This window comes from Triticum urartu, chromosome 5A (genome assembly GCF_056163025.1).
Source record: "Triticum urartu cultivar PI428250 chromosome 5A, HENAU_Tu73, whole genome shotgun sequence".
NCBI classification, from domain to species: domain Eukaryota; kingdom Viridiplantae; phylum Streptophyta; class Magnoliopsida; order Poales; family Poaceae; genus Triticum; species Triticum urartu.
In genome coordinates this window covers 574,903,196-574,923,024 of record NC_141877.1, presented here as the reverse complement: position 1 = coordinate 574,923,024, position 19,829 = coordinate 574,903,196, and the positions used below count along the sequence as shown (strand labels likewise).

The window sequence follows — 19,829 nt, the reverse complement described above, 5'->3', positions numbered from 1 at the left end:
TAACGGTCATATCATTGAAGGGCATTTATGTCTTATCATGTCGGGCTGCTCCCTAGGCTATAAATAGCCGCCCCCTACAACCACTAGCTGGTTGGCTGCTCCGAGAGAAACTGACACTTGTCATTTGAGAGCAACCCATCCTCCGAGGACTTTGAGCAAAAATCATCAAGTGAGAAAAAAACCAAACCCAAACACCTACAAACCCCAAGTGATTGAGCATCACTGAAGAGATTAATCCTGCGTGGATCTGACGCTTGTTACCTTTGAAGACTGTGCTTCTTCCAGACGGTTAGGCATCATGGTCTAGAGCATCCAAGAGGAATTGTGGATCGCCGAGTGACCAAGTTTGTGAAGGTTCGGAAGTCACCTGAAGACTTACCACGAGTGATTGGACGAGGTCTGTGTGACCTTAGTTCAAGGAGAATACGGTGAGGACTGGGTGTCCTGAGCTGCGTGTTCAGGACTGGGTGTCCGGGACTGTGTGTCCTCGAGTCTAAATACTCAGCCGCTCCAACCAGACGTACAACTGAGACAACAGTTGGAACTGGTCTACCAAATCATTGTCTTCACCAAGCTTACTGGTTCTATATCCTCAACTCTTTCATTTCCTCATAACTGTGTTGTGTGCTTGTTCATATCTATGCTTGAAGACTTTGGCTGAAGACTTTCTCAATTTCCTCAGTTCAATTTCTTCAGTCTGTTTGTCTTCATCCTGTGTTATCCTGTGCTTACGCTTCTTGTACTCTGTGCCTGTCTTCATTTCATCATGATGACTATGCTTGTGTTCTGCTATGTTTACTTTTGAGTACTTATTCCGCTGTTAGTAGTTCTTCGCTGAGGATTTTCCTCACCGGCAAATTCCTCAGTGAAGAATTTCATAAAAATCGCCTATTCACCCCCACCTCTAGTCGATATAACGCACTTTCACGTCAAGTGTGATGTTTTAACCTTCAACAAGGACCGAGCGTAGTCAAACTCAATTCAACTAAAGTTGGAGAAATAGACACCCACTAGCCACCTGTGTGCGAAGCACGTCGGTAGAACCAGTGTCATGAACGCGGTCATGCAATGTCGGTCCGGGCCGCTTCATCCAACAATATCGCCGAATCAAAGTAAGACGTTGCTTGCAAGCAGTATGACTATTATTTCCCACAACTCATTGTGTTCTACTTGTGCATATAACATCTACGCATAGACCTGGCTCGGATGCCACTGTTGGGGAACGTAGTATTTCAAAAAAATTGCCTACGATCACGGAAGATCTATCTAGGAGAAGCACAACAACGAGTGGGGAGAGTGTGTCCATGTACCCTCATAGACCAAAAGCGGAAGCGTTTAGTAACGCGGTTGATGTAGTCGAACGTCTTCGTGATCCAACCGATCCAAGTACCGAACGTACGGCACCTCCGTGATCAGCACACGTTCAGCTCGGTGACCTCCCTAGAACTCTTGATCCAGTTGAGGTTGAGGGAGAGTTCCTTCAGCACGACGGCGTGGTGACAGTGATGATGAAGTAACCGGCGCAGGGCTTCGCCTAAGCACTACGATGATATGACCGAGGTGTGTAACTGTGGAGGGGGGACACCGCACACGGATAAGAGAAACTTTGGTATGTCTTTGGGGTGCCCCCTCCCACGTATATAAAGGAGAGGGGGAGGAGACCGGCCAAGGTGTGGCGTGCCAAGGGGGGAGTCCTACTTGGACTCCCGGTCCAAGTAGGATTCGCCCCCCCCCCTTCCTATTCCAAGAAGGAGAAGGGGGAAAGAGAGGGAGGAGAAGAAGGAAAGGGGGGCCGCCCCGCCCCCCAACCCTAGTCCAATTCAGATTGGGCTTGGGGGGCACCTCCACCTGTCCGCCGCCTCCTCTCTTACACTAGGGCTCATGAAGGCCCATTAACCCCCTGGGGGGTTCCGGTAACTCCCGGATACTCCGGAAAATGCCCGAACCTATCCGAAACCATTCCGGTGTCCAAACATAACCTTCCAATATATCAATCTTTATGTCTCGACCATTTCGAGACTCCTCGTCATGTCCGTGATCTCACCCGGGACTCCGAACAAACTTCGGTACGTCAAATCACATAACTCATAATACAAATCGTCATCGAACGTTAAGCGTGCGGACCCTACGGGTTCGAGAACTATGTAGACATGACCGAGACACATCTCCGGTCAATAAGCAATAGCGGAACCTGGATGCTCATATTGGTTCCTACATATTCTATGAAGATCTTTATCGGTCAAACCGCATAACAACATAAGTTGTTCCCTTTGTCATTGGTATGTTACTTCCCCGAGATTCGATCGTCGGTGTCATCATACCTAGTTCAATCTCGTTACTAGCAAGTCTCTTTACTCGTTCCATAATGCATCATCCCGTAACTAACTCATTAGTCACATTGCTTGCAAGGTTTATAGTGATGTGCATTACCGAGAGGGCCCAGAGATACCTCTTCGATACACGGAGTGACAAATCCTAATCTCGATCTATGCCAACTCAACAAACACCATCGGAGACACCTGTAGAGCATCTTTATAATCACCCAGTTACGTTGTGACGTTTGATAGCACACAAGGTGTTTTTCCGGTATTCGGGAGTTGCATAATCTCATAGTCAGAGGAACATGCACTATTAGGGAAAACCTTATACACAACATCTTAGCAGCAGTGCTGGACACAATCATGCGCTACTGCTACTTAGTAGCAGCGCCCGTAAATAAACCGCGCTACTACTATAACTTTAGCAATGGCGCGTCCTAGCAAAAAGCGATGCTACTATGTTTGAACTGGGCGCACATGGCTAGCCCAACTTAGCAGTAGCGCGTATCCTCGCCCAGCTCTACTGCTATTCTCCTTAGCTGTAGCGCTTTTCTCACACACGCGCTACTACTAACCCTACCTTATCCTCCCCACGCGGCCGACCCTCTCTCACTCACTCTCCCTCTCAGTCACTCTCGCCCGCGCCGATACCCATCGTCCGCCGCTGCCGTCGTCGTCCGTCCTCCACCGAGGTACTCCCTCCTTCCCTCACTCCTCCTCCCACCGCGCCCTCCTCCCTCCTCCTCCCACCGCGTCCTCCTCCCTTCGCCTCCGGCCGCCCCCTCCTCCCTCCTCCTCCGGCCGCCCCCTCCTCCCTCCTCCGCTGGCAGCCCTCCTCCCACCGCCCCTCCCTCCTCCTCCTCCGGCCGGCCCCTCCCCCCTCCTCCGGCCGCCCCTCCTCCCTCCTCCGCCGGCAGCCCTCCTCCCACCGCCCCTCCCTCCTCCTCCTCCTCCGGCCGGCCCCTCCCCCTCCTCCTCCGGACGCCCCCTCCCCCTCCTCTCTCCTCCCTCCCTCCCTCCCTTGTCTCTGTTCTTGCAAATTGTAGGTAATTTAAATGTAGATTTTAGAATGTAGACATTGTAGAATGTAGGTTTTTTAATAGAATATTTTTTTGACTATTTTAGGTGTTTTGAATAAAATAAAAGTAAGATAATTTAGGGTAGAACTAGGGTAGTAGAATTTTTAGCAAGTGTTTAATAGAAATAGTTTATTTAGTAAGTGATTAATATAACTAGTTTATTTATATTAAGTGATTAATAGAACTAGTTTATTTAGTAAGTAAATTAATAAACTAGTTGAACTAGTTGAATTAATAAATGTATTTTTTGTAAGAAAATTAATATAACTAGTTGAACTACTTTATTTTTAGAAAGAACTAATTTTTCTATTTATAGTAAGTTTATATTTAGTAAGAACTAGTTGAATTAATAGAACTAGTTGAACATGTCATATTTGTTGTTATTTTTTATTTTAAGCAATTATTCGGGATGTATTAGTGATAACTTATAGGGTTTTTGCTTTTGCAGAAATCAAGGAGCCCCTCCATCATCCCCGTCGTCGTCCCCGTTACTGACCCCCTCCGACCTCGAGGTGAGACCAGCCAAATCTCCATGTCAATATGAGTCCTATAAGATATATGATGTAGATAAAAACATGTATATCCTGTGTTTCTCAAATAGGATATGTGGTTGCCCAAGTGGCCGATCATGTTCAGGTTACACCTCCGAGTGGCCTATGTTTTGCCGGAGTGTTGATTAATTTCCATTCCGGCAAATTTCAGGCGCTCGATATGTCCTTTTTTAGCAAAAATCATGCCGGATTTTTCCGTGAATTCTGGCATGACTTGTGCTAGAATATGTAGGAAATATCGAGTGGCTTGGATTTTCTTGAAAAATAATGATCTAATTTAGGTTTTTTAGTACATATATAATTGTACACGTTTAATCTTTGAATTATGAACGTAAGAAATGTCATACTCGGATGACCAAAGTCTCCCGGAGGAGTGCAGCTGGTGCCACGACGATCGAGGTCTGTGCGACAGGTGCCATCACCTGGACTATGATCAGCGCTTCAGCATTAAGCTCGAGGAGACCTTCGACGTTGAAACGGTACGCAACGACTTCAACTATTTCAACCTCTAATTTTCATCTTCTATAATTCAACTAGCTTATCCCATGCCATGCAAGAGGCTATGTCTTGGAGAGGATGGGTTTTGAAGACCACGCAAATTTTGAAACAAAGAAAATACACCTAAGGACCCATCATGATATGGATTTTCAAGTAAATCTGTACAATTCTCAGAGCGTAACCCATTCTGGTGGCCAAAATTGGGAAGCACTTTGCAAAATGTATGGTTTTTATGAGGGTATGATTGTCACCATGGATCTTGGTGATCCTGACATCGAGCAAAAAAATATGGACATTTGGGTCATTGTTGATACGCTTCCGATTCTACCGCTATGTGAGTTTCTCAAACATAGTTATTAACTAATTTATATTGTTTATTTCAAAATAGTTGACAGCTTATTTCCATTGAAAGCTTATTTTCATTCTTCAAAGAATGTGCGGAAGATGGTAGACAAAACCCACTACACCGATGGCTCCAAATTAACTTATAAGAAGAAAAATCATGTAATCACATTTTGTACTTTGAGAATTACAATACCTATTACCGAACTCCTCCAAATTATGGTGAATACGTGCCACTAGTGCACGTGCTGAACCACGATAAATTCTATGGAGATACCCTGGTAAGATTTTTTACTATTACGACATCCGTGCATCTTTTGCATACTTCTAAAACTAGTACATCATTGCTAACTACATAGTTATTACTATGTTCTTCAACAGAAAATCCCGATGGATTGTGTGCCTCATCTGATGTATTACAATGGTCGCCTTGAAGTTCTGAACATACAGTCAGGTCATCCTACGGATCTCACCTATGCATATCGGATTTATGAAACCAGTGAACACATGCTAATCAAAGAGTGGAAAAAATGTTTGGACATTCGTAAGGAGGTTTTTGGAAGCAACATTAAGCGAAAGGCAAGAATTGGAGACAGGATAATCTGCATTCTCCATAATGGAGAGCCAGGGGCTATCTTGTTTTTTGCTATTTTACCTTAGAGAATATAGTAGGTCCTAAGAGAATGTAGTAGGTCCTATGAGGTACAATATGTTTATTATGTGGTACAATGTGTTAGAGCTGATGATGAGGAGTAGTTGTGATTATGACTAGTGACCAACTTGCTATGTGATGTCTCATCGATGAAAACGATGATCATGAGGAGGTGTTATATGACAATGATGTATTATGATGATAAGTTGTTAATGATATGATGATGATGATATTTATTATATCATTGCGTGAAAGAACCGCAGATTAGTTTCAAGTGGATGGACATCCACTTGAAACTAGTCCACGGTTCTTTCACCCAATGATGTAATAACTCATTATGATGTAAAAACAATCTCTAAATTGTTGTTGTATAAAAACTTATATAGAGGTGTATGAATACAACATGAAATAAAAAAGAAATAAAATATGGAATAATAGTAGTAGCGCGGGCTGGGAGAAGCGCTACTAGTAATTACCAGTAGTCCCGCGTCGAGAAAGCGCTACTACTAAGTCGGTGTAGCAGTAGCGTGGGTTAACCAACGCTACTGCTAACCTTTAGCTGTAGCGCCGTACCAGTAGCGCTCCTGCCCGCGCTACTGATAGTCCTAAAACCCGCACTGCTGCTAGGCTTTTCCCTAGTAGTGATGTATAAGTCATGATGAAAGCATTAGCAATAAAACTAAACAATCGTTTATGCTAAGCTAACGGATGGGTCTTTTCCGTCACATCATTCTCTAATGATGTGATCCTGTTCATCAAATGACAACACATGTCTATGGCTAGGAAACTTAACCATCTTTGATTAACGAGCTAGTCAAGTAGAGGCATACTAGGGACACTCTGTTTGTCTATGTATTCACACATGTACTAAGTTTCTGGTTAATACAATTCTGGCATGAATAATAAACATTTCTCATGATATAAGGAAATATAAATAACAACTTTATTATTGCCTCTAGGGCATATTTCCTTCACCACCAGCCAGCCACAAGGGTGGAGGGCGTGCCCTACCCCCCTGGGCGCGCCTCCTGACCTTGTGGGCCCCCTAGCAGGCCTCCGGTGCCCATCTTATGCTATATGGTGTCTTTTACCTTGGAAAAAAAATCATAGAGAAGCTTTCGGGACGAAGCGCCGCCGTCTCGAGGCGGAACCTGGGCAGAACCAATCTAGGGCTCCGACGGAGCTGTTCTGCCGGGGAAACATCCCTTCGGGAGGGGGAAATTGTCGTCATCGTCATCACCATCAATCCTCTCATCAAGAGGAGGTCAATCTCCATCAACATCTTCACCATCACCATCTCCTCTCAAAACCTAGTTCATCTCTTGTATTCGATCTTGGTCCCAAAACCCCAGATTGGTACATGTGGGTTGCTAGTAGTGTTGATTACTCCTTGAAGTTGATGCTAGTTGGTTTATCCGGTGGAAGATCATATGTTCAGATCCTTAATGATAATTAATACTCCTCTAATTATGATTATGAATATGCTTTATGAGTAGTTATGTTTGTTCCTGAGGACATGGGAGAATTCTTGTTATAAGTAATCATGTGAATTTGGTATTCGTTCGATATTTTTATGAGATGTATGTTGTCTCTCCTCTAGTGGTGTTATGTGAACATCGACTACATGACACTTCACCATTATTTGGGCCTAGGGGAAGGCATTGGGAACTAATAAGTAGATGATGGGTTGCTAGAGTGACAGAAGTTTAAACCCTAGTTTATGCGTTGCTTCGTAAGGGGATGATTTGGATCCATATGTTTCATGCTATGGTTAGGTTTACCTTAATACTTCTTTCGTAGTCGCGGATACTTGCGAGAGGGGTTAATCATAAGTGGGGAACTTGTCCAGGGAAGGGCAGCACCCAAACACCGTCCACCCACATATCAAATCATCAAAGTAACGAACGCAAATCATATGAGCATAATGAAAACTAACTTGACAACAATTCACATGTGTCCTCGGGAGCTCTTTGCTTTATATAAGAGTTTGTCCAGGCTTGTCCTTTACTACAAAAAGGATTGGGCCACCTTGCTGCACCTTAGTTACTTTATTTACTTGTTACCCGTTACTATTTATCTTATCATAAAACTAGCCGTCACCGATAATTTCAGTGCTTGCAGAGAATACCTTACTAAAAACCACTTGTCATTTCCTTCTGCTCCTTGTTGGGTTCGACACTCTTACTTATCGAAAGGACTACGATAGATCCCCTATACTTGTGGGTCATCACCTATCACACTAGCTTGCGCGACAACAACTAGAGACATCATTGTGCGCAGTTCTTCAAGACCAGTATCCCCCGTCGGCTGTGATGATGTGGATTTGAACCGAGGAGAAGACCTAGTGTTGGTAAGACGAACCTTTTTCACAACATTCTTATATTTTATCTGGCTGCAAAAAACAAAAGGGGGGGAGGAAAATCAGTTATCATATCCTAGTAATGAAAATTACAAACCTAATTTGACTAAGTTATCTATGTTGAAGAAAAGTTATTAATGTAAATTACCAGACAATTTTGACTAAGTTATATATGTTGAAGAAAACAAACTATCAGATATTACTGATGTAAATTATTGGCCTATTTTAACTAAGTTATCCATGTTGAATAAATAAGTTATCATGCTAGTAAGGTAAAATATCATCCTATTTTTTACTAAGTTATCTATGTTGAAGAGAACAAGTGACACTAAGAAGTACCGAGAACGCGAGAATCACCTCGATGTGATATCACAGTTCCTCGTCTGCTGCGGTGCTTACATGAGACCTATTGCAAGCAAAATCGGTATGTCTTTTATATGAAAAGAGAGAAAAAGATGGAAACTCGGAAATGAAAATACCTTGTTCTTGAGACACATGGTGACGCCTTACCCATATCATTTTTTTTGGATAGATGCCCTGCATAAAAGAAGAAGTCAGAAAAGTGGTTGGAGCAAAAAAAAGTAGAAACGAAAGGGGAATAAATAGAGGTACAAGTTATCAAAAGTTATACTACCTGAAATACCGTACAACAACAACTAAACCGACCATGCAGTGACCATATAAAAAATTAATATTACAAAAGATAAAACTGAAACAAAGAAGTGAAAATACAATGATGGATCACCTGCGCGGATCCTGCTTCTTCCTAGTGGGGGTGGACTGATTTTTTACCGGTGCCCTTGTCAGCAACATGGATCAGAAGCTCTTGAACAATGAATTTCTTGGTACAAAATACAAAACCACCTTCCCCTAGTGTAAATTTGCATGTCATCCAAAATCCATGCAGTCACACGCAATAAATCCGTCATGCACTGCCAGATTAAGCAATAAGACGACCATGCCATCCGAAATCATCCAGATGTATTAGAAACTCTAAACCCCCAAACATCACCACCACCCACCGCCGACCAAATCCGGATGAACCGACCTCAGCCTATACTTCCTCTGCCACCGGCCATCCCACGAAAGCTAACAACACCGCGCTCCAATGTCCAGAAACCGGCACAAACGGGAAGACAACCACAACCGGCGAAGGAAAGGAGTTGAGAATGGATTGTGCAAATAGAAATCAGGGGGTGTGATTGTCATTGTTGACCGCCCGCCGCAGAAACAGACCATAATCCCGCCAATTCAGCCGCGGATGAATGTTAGATGGAGAGTAATTTGATGAATATGGCCCACCTGACAGAGAAACACGGAGGGGGCATGGCTAGAAGCACGTGAGGCACCGTGGGGCTCGCTCTCATTGCAACAACTCGATGAGCTGACCGTTCGATCCAGAATGGACGGAATCCGGGGCGCTCGGTTTTGTTACAAAATCCTTGTGGTTTACCAATTACAAAATTCGTTGATTAAGAGTCAGCCACATAGTATTCCCTCCGTTTCTTTTTACTCCGCATATAATATTTGGTCAAAGTCAAACTGCACAAAGTTTGACCAAATTTATATAAAAATATGAACATCTACAATACTAAAACTATATAGTATGAACATATGTTTCATGGTGCGTCTGATAATATTGATTTCATATCGTGAATGTTTATATTTTTCAATATAAAGTTAGTCAAACTCTACAAAGCTTGACTTTGACCAAATCTTATATGCAGACTAAAAAGAAACGGAGGGAGTATTTCTTTTGGTTTAGGTAACCGTGCTAGTCATGATTCTCCCGAAAAAACAGTTTCACTTTCACAGCTGAGGTCGTGACGGTTGCATCACACTGCGCCCATGCAAAAAGTAAGCCCTTCTTGACTTTGAGCAGCGCTCGCTCGCTCGCCATTTGGCAGACGAGCCGACCACGGTAGCGAATAGGCTGAACCCGAATGATTAGCAGGTAAAAGACGGTGGACTTTAAATCCGGCGGCGGCCCTGACCGACGCGACGACACCGTCGTAAATTCAGAGGCGGCTGTGTGTCGGCAGACAGTAACCGCCGGACGGACGGGCACAGTGCGGTGAAAGCCTTTACAGCACGCACGGCGCACGTCTCGACGCGACGGCAGTCGGTCGACCAAGGCACACCCACAGTGCACGCACCGGCCGGGGGCCCCCGGCCTTCTCCCTCCTCGTCAACATCCGCGCTTCATTTAACCCGGATCCACTTGGGCGACACACGACGGCGACCCGACGAGCAAGCGATCGCGGTCGATCTCTACGTATGTGGCGCACGGCGGCAGGGCCACCTCCCGATAAATCCGGCGTCCCTTTCGCGCTCGCCGTCGTGTGGAGTCCGTGCGCTCACGTCTGCTGGCCGCTCTGTGGAGTCAATTCGCCGTGACCCGCCGCCGGGGAAAGTCCTGGACATACATACTGCCAGGGAGTTGAGTTTGTTGCAGTACGAGCAATGACACCTGCAAATCTGTAGCGCAGCAACAGTATCAGCCGCCCGATCGTACTCTGCCAGCATGCATCACTCTCCGTTTTGTCGATTGCAGGGTACGGGGCCAATCATTATGGAAGGTCCGTGCCGTTTGGTTTTACGAACGAACAGACCAGTCTGGACTGGACGTTGCTGATTCTAGCAGCAATGGTTTTCTGAACCAAACCGAGCCAGACACACTGATAACATGTGTGAAAAACTCGACATATGCGGGGGCAAAAGGCACCGGTACTATCTATCTACGGAGTACTAAAAGACATAAAGTGGAAGCATTATCGAATTTCACCCCACTAGCAAATGTCCTGGGCTCCCATTATCCTGCTCTGTTGTCGGCTGATCTGTGGTGTGAATCCCCACGGTCGACCTCCAACGGGGGGGCCGCCGGTGAAGCCAAGCCTGCGGGTTACACGTAAACCACGCAGCGGCATCCATTTACAAGTCCGGGCTCATCATCGAGCCAACAAAAGCAGGATCTGACATAGACGGGGAAGGGGATGCGTCAACGCAGAGGCAGAGCGCAAAAAAGCAGCAAATCTACGAAGCGGGCCGAAGCCACGGAAAGCAAAAAAAAGCGGCCCAAAGGCACCAAAAAGGCCGCCAGGTTTTCACTCTGGTCTGCTACTCAGCTCTGTCGACAAAAAAAATTTTGCTGTTAAAGCAGCAGCTCAAGTTCTCTCGACCTGCAGAGAGCTGTAACCGCACAAGTTGAAACAGAGAGCACTCCTACGTACGTACGGAAAAATGTGATGTACCGCGTCCTTGGAACTCAGAAGGTTCGGGAGGGAGCACTGGCATGGCACAGTGTTCTGGAAGGAGCAGGCCGGATCAGACGGAGGAGAAAAAAAAAGCCTACATGATCTAATTCAGAAAAACTGAAAATGAGGCTAAAACTCTCTGGGGTCGACGAAGATGGAGCGCCCGGGCGCCGCCTTGGTCCAGTCGCCGAGCAGCCCGTGGTTGTAGCCGTCGGCGAGCCGCTTGATGCACCAGAGGTCCTCGGCGCCGAGACGCGCCCAGTGCGGCACCCCGGCGCGCACGGGCTCGAGGGCGGCGACCTCGGTGGCCACCACGCCGCATCCGCCGCGTCGGGCCATGTTGTGCGCGTGCCGGCACAGCGCGCGCACCAGCCGCGGCGCCCCCGGCCCGGCGCCGCCCAGGCCGTAGAGGAAGTAGAGCCCGAACGGCGCGAAGAGGTTCGGGATGGAGGGTATCCGGAGCCACGGCGCCGCTCGGTCCACCAGCCGCGTTGCGCCGGCCGCGGCGCGCATCAGACGGGGTGCGCCGCGCACCTCGAGACGGAAGGCGTCCATGCAGTTCCACACGCTCAGCACCGCCCACGAAGCCGGCGGCGCGGCGAGAAATGCCTCAACGTCCCCGTGCCAACTTGTGCCCGCCGGGAGCGCCAGGAACGTGCCGAGCGACAGGGCGTTGGACAGCACGGCGTCGATGTCGGCGGGGAAGAACTCGACGGCGGCAAAGTGCCAGCGGTAGAGGCGCTCGGCGTCGCGGGGCTCGAGGCGCACGATGGAGGCGCGGCGCGAGGGCTTGAGGGCGTGGCGGAACACCGGGTGGACGAGCAACGACGGCGTGCGGAACTTGGAGTAGCCGCAGCGGGAGGTGAAGAGGCGCACGGACGCCTCGTTGTCCTGCTCCGTCGCCATGTACGAGTACTCCGCGCCCTTCTGCCGGAACCATTGCTCCATCCTCTCCACGAGCTTCCTCCCCACCCCTTTCCTCCTGCATGCGCACCATCGCATTCCAAGTTAGAAACTGGTTCGATAGTCGGAAGTTGCATGTTTCTTTCTTGACGATGATGGTGTTATATTATACACGTACCGATGGTTGGGTGAGACGCGGAGGCCGAGGATGTAGGCGACCTTGGTGTAGATGGGGTCCTTGTCCTTGGCGTGGGAGCCGCCGGAGACGACGGACTTGACGCAGCCGCGGACGAGGCCGATTATCTCCGCGCCGCCGCCGGCGGCGCTGCCGGTTGCTGTCTCCGCGACCTTTCCATATCAGGGCGGTTCAAACATGCGTTTCGAGTTAATTAGTTTTGGAGGCGGGAGTGGGCCAACGCCGAAGCGACAGGGAATTAAACGGGAGGAGGAAAAGGCAAAACGGATATACACTACGAACGGAGAACGCAGCCATTGTTCATTTGTTCTGTAGGCACGTACGAATACGTACCAGCATGAGGAAGTCCGGCGAGTTGCGAATGCGGCAGAGCGGGTCGCCGAGGAGGTCCGTGAAGAGGCACATCTCGCCGCCGCCGCCGCTGGACCCCACCTCGCACTCCCGCTCCACCTCCTCCACGCCGGCGCGGTCGCGGACGTCGTCGTACTCCCGCACCACCGGCTCCTCCTCCGCCACTGCCTCAACCATGACCGACCGATCGAGCTCGCTCACTCACTCACTCTCCTGACTGTAAGCAGTGCAAAGATGGGTAGCAGGCAAACGGACGAGCTCGCGAGAAAGGGAGATGGAGGGGGTGGAGGCTCGGCGATTTGGATATATAGCTAGACGGCGGGGCAGGCGGGTAGGGGGGCCCGGCTCGGACGAGGGGAGGGCGCGGGTATGAATCACGTGAGAGCCGGGAAGGAGGAGGCGCTCTTTCGCGTGCCTGCCGCCGTCTCAGTTACTACGACCCACCCAGTGCGCCCACGCACTGGAATGAAATGCTAAGGAATCGGTACGGCCGATTCGGGGAGGAGTAGCCACTAGCGCATCTTAAAAGTTTTGGAAGCCAAGGGTTTAATTGGGCAGTAAAGGCTGCGGAGCTCGGAGCGACTCGCTCCGGGGCCGTAGGCTTTTCAATTGGCGACGCGAGGTGGAAGGCAGAGAGGAGAGGAGAGGAGAGTGAGTGTGGCTGCCTACACTGCTTCGGTGCGGTGATACTCGTTGGTTGCTGCTGCGACGGGGCTGCGCGGCTGCTACTTAGAGCATCTCCAGCTGTTGGCCTTCAAGGGGGGCTAAAAATTGCTTCTTGGGAGTGCATCGGCGCTAAATCGCGCACTGGGGCGTGATGTCCCCCAGTCGCGGCGCATGTTTTCTTTAAAAGGTCAAATACGGCGCAAAAACGGCTCAAATTTATCGCAAACATCAGTGAGCTCGTTCAAATTTAAACATATTTTACAAAAAAAGAAAAATAAACTAGCACGGGCTGCCCCCGCTGTCTCCATCGCCGCTCCTCGCCGTCTACCTCGCCGCTCGCCGTCCGCCGCCCGCCTTTGCAGTTCTACATGCCGAGGAGGCGGTAGAACTGCGTGTAGTCGTCGTCGTCGTCTCCGCCGCCGCCGCCGCCGTCCCTGCTGCATCCCTCCCCGGGTTGGCGCGGCGGGTTGGACGGTCCGGGGGCGTCGTCGCCGTCGAGGACGACGATGCCGTGCTCGTCCTCGCGCCCACGCTTGCGGGCGGCGATCTCCTCCAGGGCCCGGGTCTGTCGGGTCATCTCCGTCCGGAGGTAGTCGTCCCGCGCCCACCGCAGGGCGTCCTCGTCGGAGAAGCCGTGCCGGGCTATCTCCTCGTACTCCGCGGGGAGGCCGGGCTCCGGCTTGGGCTTGACGAGGACGAAGCGGCCGGTGGGGGAGGCGTTGTCGCCGATGCGGACGCCGGAGCTGCGGGTGCGCGCGCTGACAGGTGTGTCCTGGGGCTCCGGCTTGACGGGACGGAGGCAGGGAGAGCCCGACGAGCGGCCGGACGAGGAGGACGCCCCGGGCCGCTCCATGCGCCTCGGCGTCTAGGAGCTTCCACGACGGCGTGAGAAGGACGGGGGAGCGGGGTACTCGAGGCGCGGCGTGTTGCCGCCCTCGATGTACTCGAGGACGGCCTCCAACGTGCGGCCGGGCACGCCCCACCACCGGCGCCGACCATCGGAGCTGAGCCTGCCGGAGGGCACGACGCCGTTGGTGGCCTCGAGCTACTCGGCGTGACGGCGTCGGAAGTAGGGCTCCCAAAGCGGGCTGTCGGGGACGTACCGTGGCCCCTCCCTCGCCGCCCGTGGCAGGGACGCGCGGATACGTGCGATCTCCGCACGCTGTGCCGCCCCGGTGGGTGGTGGTGGCACCGGCACGCCGCCGGCGCTGATCCTCCAAGCCCAGGGCACCCGCATGTCCGGCGGGACCAGGTACTCGGCCTCGAAAAGGAGGCGAGCCTCGTCCTCGTGAAGATGGCGGCGCCCGAAGCCATTCGCCGCCACGCCGTTGCCTGGAAAGCGCTCGGACATTCTAATGGACTGGAGACGGCGAGAGGAGGAAGGGGGGAGAAATGGGCGCGTCGGGGGTGGAGTGTCTGTGCGTGCCTCCGGCGCGCTGGTGGTCGGCTTATAGAGGCGGAGGCGCCGCGTGGTCGGCTTGGCCGGCGCGTTATGCGTGGCTTGATGGCGTGCCGGCCGAGGGGATGCGCGTCGCCCGGCCTTCACTGCGCTGCCCGTGAGACATCAATTGAGACTGACCGGCGTGGCAGCGCGCGCAGCGCACAGCTTTGGCATTGATTCGCCGTGGGAAACGAGGTGATGAGGACGACGAAACGGCGAGAAGAGAGTCGAGTCGCTGACGCGGCTGGCCCGCGGCTCTTCGCACCAAAAAAGATTCGCCCGGCGCCCCCGAGCGACCCCCATCGCTCCGGGTTCGGGTTGGATCCGCCGGCGCCAATTTCGGCCCGAGCCGGCGAAAACTGGGCTCTTGGGGGCCCGACTGGGCCGATTTTTTAGCGCCGGCGGCTGAAAAGTCGCCTGGGGGTCTTTTTGGGGGCACGACTGGAGATGCTCTTAGAGAACAGACGCGCGATAGGGTGGCGCGTTAAAAAAATTGCAACGTCGAAATAGCGTTTTTGCAGGCACGAGAGGGTGGTTCCTTTTTCAGGCGCGGTAAAATTTTGCCGTTGGAGCTGGCGCACAAAATACCTAGCATGTGATGCAGTCTTGCCCAGCGCGCTGGAGCCGGCGCACAAAATATACTATCTCCGTCTCGGTGAATAAGTCATTCGTGTAGTTTTAGGTCAATGATTTAACTATCTAAATATGTATTATATGTGACAAAAAATATATATTTAAAAACTACATCCGTGTAGAAATCTAGTGATATACTTTTCATGACACATGGCACATATTTAATTCCTCAAATTGATAACCTAGAAATACGTAAATGACTTATTCACCTAGACGGAGGTAGTAGGACGTGCGATGCAGTTTTCTCTAGCGCGCTGAATCTTATTTACCGTGCACGGGATTATAGCGTGGCTGCTAGAGCGCTACTTTCGGTCGCACATGCTATATACTCATTTTACCCAATGCACGGCTTATTTTGCGCATCTGCTGAAAATGCTCTTACTGGTTTATTAATCCCTATTGTATTTTGGGTTAAAATTTGACAACATATTTGACTAGCAAAATATTAAGGCGTGTCACCAAAAATTATATTGTTGGGTTCATATTTGAATGTAGTTTTTAATGATATTATTTTTGTTACATATAATATATATTTTATTAGTTAAAGTCATGATCAAAATACAATCCAGAATACGAGGATGATTAGTAAACTAGGACGGAGGTAGTACTCCATCTTATCAACCCACTAGCTAGTCACTTGGGCCATTTAAATATGATTTAGTTTATTTACTCCATCTTATGCCCTGGATTTTTTTTATTTGAATGTCGATACGATTTTCAGATCCAACTTTACTCACTATTTTTTGTAGTGTAATATTTTCACTCCTATAAACAGTCAAGCTAGTGGTGATTGTTCATTTCCCATAATTCATACATATGGAGCATCTAATTTATTGTTCCAATGGCTGAGACTGATACGAGATTGTTGCCACCCACTTACATATATCGTGGATACTTTCAACGACCTTTAAATCCAATAAAGTAATTTGAAGAGCACATGGATATAACACGCCTCACATTTTAGCAAGACGCACAAATTCGTTGGAAAGAACTACTAAGCCGAACCAATAAAACACATGTGCTTGTGATGGCTTAAGGTAATATTGCTATGCTTTTAACGTATACTTTATTATTTCACCACCATGCTAAAGTGCAACGTTAAAATGGGGGTAAACCATTAGAAGCCCCTTCAAAACTATTTTCCAACTTAAGCACCTTGCATTTTATTGGGGTTGTGTAGAAAAAGTAATGACTAGTTTAGTGAGATCCAAAAGGTTAAAAATTTTGCCAAAATTCAAGAATATCTCCAATAACTTTCTAGTTTGACTACTTATTCCCCAATGAAGCCATGCAAATAATCACTCAAATAGGACTAAGTTCATCCAAATTCATGAGAAGGAACCTCCGGACCCCATAATTTGGTTTACGACTCCAGTCATTTGTGTGGGTTAGTCCCGATTTGAATAGCATGTCAAAGTTCGTTTAGCTTGGGATTGCCTTCCCAATGTACGGGTCGCATCCAATGTTAGCAGATTAAAGGTAGTTACATCAGTTGGTTGCGGCTAGTTAGCCTCCCATATTGATCCACAATGTCAGGACTGAGCCACCCTTGGGCGCGAACACCTCCACTGGGTTTGTGCCTATCACATCGTCTTATAAGCAGGTGCATATCTTTTAAGTGCGTAGCAACATGTGTCTCCTTTCTCACCTATAGAATAAAAAAATATTCATAAGCGTTTATTAGGATAATCATGTGTATGACTTTCCAAGTATATTATGCAAAGAATTTTAAACACACTTTTGCTCATAGTTTCTACTAGCATATGTTAAAAGTTACCAAAGATGTGCTCGACTTTAATAGCGTTTGTATGTAAGGGTTAAGGTTCATGGAAGCTCTAGGCTTAGGGCGTTACAATTGTGCAACAAACCTTCTCTTAAGGTGTTAAGTAGAAAAATTGTTTAGATGGACGGGAGAAAGAGAAAGAAAAATTACTTGATGGGAAGAAGTGACCTGTAATCTGCTCTTGTCAATACCGCGTTGTCAAGAAAATTTTAATTATCTTTTATCAATGCATATTAATATTGATGTGAGAATTAATTACATAAAACACGTCTTTTAGAAAATATCGATTAAAACTAGATGTATACATAGCACATGCATCACCACAAGCATGCACCGATACAACGAGAAGATATAAAAAGGTTCCGAATGCAACCTTGGAGTGAACATTTCACTCAATCATTGCCGTCCTATTTGGTGCTAAATTGTTTTTTGTTGTATATTAATTTTTATTCTAAAATCAAAAGACCACGAATTTGTTTTACTTTGAATTTACATTTTTCCTTGCATGTAGGGAAAACAACATTTTGTTTTCATTGTTTTGATTATCAAATCTATCTAGACATAGTTTGCTAAAAAATAACATATACAAGACATTTTGACAATCAAACAAGGGTGTTCAAACAAAGAAAATATTAGCTGCTCCCATCGATCCTCTTTTTAGGCCCAACTCGGGAAAAACAATCTTTTATATAGGCAGGGTTTTTAAAAAATCCAGACCAATGGAGGATCTTTAACCTCTGACAAAAAACCCTCTCAAAAGGATAATATTTCCTCATTGATTACACATTCCTTAGTGAGAAACCATACATGCACCATTTTCAGTAAGTATGTTATGCATTAACACTTTACTCTATGGCTAGGAGTACATGGCTAGGAGTTACGCTATGCAAGTCAACAAGGATGCTCAAAAATATCACGGCCCACGTCCTATTATGCTCTTGAGCACTCTCGGAGTATTTGACAAAAAACTACCACATTAGGGGTATCCGTCCCACAGAACTACCACTTTCAAAAAAGTGACTAATAACTACCGAAAATTTCAAATTTTGTGGCAGAAAAACTACCAAGTCGTTTTGATCGTCCATTTAGCCGTTTTAACCGCATAACTGACAGGGATGGCCCATAGGCAGGCGGACGGCTGCCCTAACGGCTAACGGCGCCCCACTGGCGGCCGTTAGTGGCCCGGCTTGGTCGGAACCAGCCAGGGGCCAGGTCAAAACGACCGATCGGCCGGCCGACCGACCGAACCACATCTCTCTCCCCGAGCTTTCTCCTTTGTATCCCTAAGCGGCGGTGGTAATGGCGGCGGTGGATCCAAACCCCGACGGCGATTTGTTCGGCGGCCAACCTCCTGACGTAGTTGGGGGCCGCGTCGACCTTTTGGAGGTCGATACGTGGCTAGGCAGCTCTAGCTTTGCGGTGCAACAGCCTGAATCTGGAGTTGGCGGCGGCGGTTCGACCACCGACGAGCCATCCCAGGAGTTGGCGTCGGCTCCACCACCGACGACGACAAGAAGTGCACCTCGCGGCCGGCGCAAGCTTCCTCGTGCGGGAGGCGGCAGGTACAACATATCTTCTTCTTTTTCAGTTTTATTGACAGGATGCATTTTAGGTCAATTTCCCCTAATGTATGATAACAGAGTAATTGAAAATTGTTAGAAACTTTAGCAGTGTGCATTTATTTATAATAATTCATTCCATTTTTGTCCAGTATTGATGACCCAAAATGGGGAATTTGGTTCCATTTAGAAGCCAGAGATTCTGTTGTTAGAAACATGTACCAGTCAGACATATCATTTGGGACTCTGATATCTCTTATTAGGAGTGAGGGTTGCTGCTCTGATGATTATATGTACTATGTTAGTGATGCTCATAAATGGATAGAAGGCTTAGAGAAAATATCTTCTGAAGATGATGTGCAGCAGATGTTGCTCCACTCTCTAAATGAAAAGAGTGTGAACATAAGAGTTGTGAGAGCAAATGAGCTGCGTAATGCAGATGAAAACAGAGATTATTATTTTGTTGATCATTGCATTAACACCCAACAAAGTTGCACTAAGTTGGTGGATACAAGCATGGACAGAAAGGAAGAGCTTAAGAAAAGTATTCTTCAGAGAGAAGCTGACCTCAATCATTTTGAAGGTGACACTGATGTATCAGAATTTCTGTCTGATTCAGATGGAAACAGTGTGGAACTGCAAGCAGTTTCTTCATCTGATGATGAAGATAGACCAATGGCACATAAACTAAAGCCAGTGAGAAATCCTGGTCCAACAATTAGATCACACAATGAGGTTGAGAAAATGGAAAAACCAGATTGGTTCCTTGAAGCTGATGAAAAATGTTTTCCTGGTGATTATGGCATTAGTGATGAAGAAGATGAGCCTGAAGGATCCTATAAACTACCAAGTGGTAGGAAGAGAAGGAATATGAAGTTGAAGAAAAGGGTATGGTTCAATCCCAAACTACCAAACCCAGAAGAACAGTTTTGTAAGGGATTGTGCTTCACCAGTGTTTATGAGTACAAAGATGTACTTAGGGATTTTCACATTAGGACATTGCGGAACTTTCAATACCATAGAAATGCCCCAGATAGGATTATTGTTTGGTGCTCAAAGAGAGCACAAGGATGTGATTTTTATACCACTGCCTCTAAAATAGCTCATGAGAAAACTTTCTGCATCAAGAAGTGTGATATTGTGCACACTTGTGGAGCATGTGCAGAGTCCACAAAGGTTACTACAAAGTGGTTGTCCAGATCAGTACATGAAGCATTGAGAGAAGACATTAGATCTCATGTGGA

The 19,829-nt window shown here is 47.8% G+C and overlaps 1 protein-coding gene across 2 annotated transcripts; it reads right to left on the bottom strand.

The window, feature by feature from the left end:
- Positions 1–10,929: 10,929 nt before the first annotated feature.
- Positions 10,930–13,132, bottom strand: LOC125510692 (putative N-acetyltransferase HLS1). 2 transcript variants are annotated; one of them, XM_087521804.1, is made up of 4 exons: positions 12,486–13,132; positions 12,135–12,304; positions 11,199–12,035; positions 10,930–11,122 (listed from the first exon to the last, which is right to left on the bottom strand). In XM_087521804.1, the coding sequence occupies exons 1-4, from the start codon at positions 12,678–12,680 to the stop codon at positions 11,065–11,067; spliced, it is 1,260 nt and encodes a 419-aa protein (XP_087377930.1). In that variant the 5' UTR covers positions 12,681–13,132; the 3' UTR covers positions 10,930–11,064. The 2 variants fall into 2 exon arrangements, with proteins under 2 accessions (XP_087377930.1, XP_048531898.1); XM_048675941.2 differs by having other exon boundaries at positions 10,930–12,035; positions 12,486–13,127.
- Positions 13,133–19,829: the final 6,697 nt, after the last annotated feature.

Coding starts and splice junctions, on each gene's coding strand:
- LOC125510692 (XM_087521804.1), bottom strand. CDS start 12,680: ATGGTTGAGGCAGTGGCGGAGGAGGAGCCGGTGGTGCGGGAGTACGAC. Junction 12,305..12,485: donor CGCCGGACTTCCTCATGCTG/GTACGTATTCGT, acceptor TGATATGGAAAG/GTCGCGGAGACAGCAACCGG. Junction 12,036..12,134: donor CGCGTCTCACCCAACCATCG/GTACGTGTATAA, acceptor GTGCGCATGCAG/GAGGAAAGGGGTGGGGAGGA.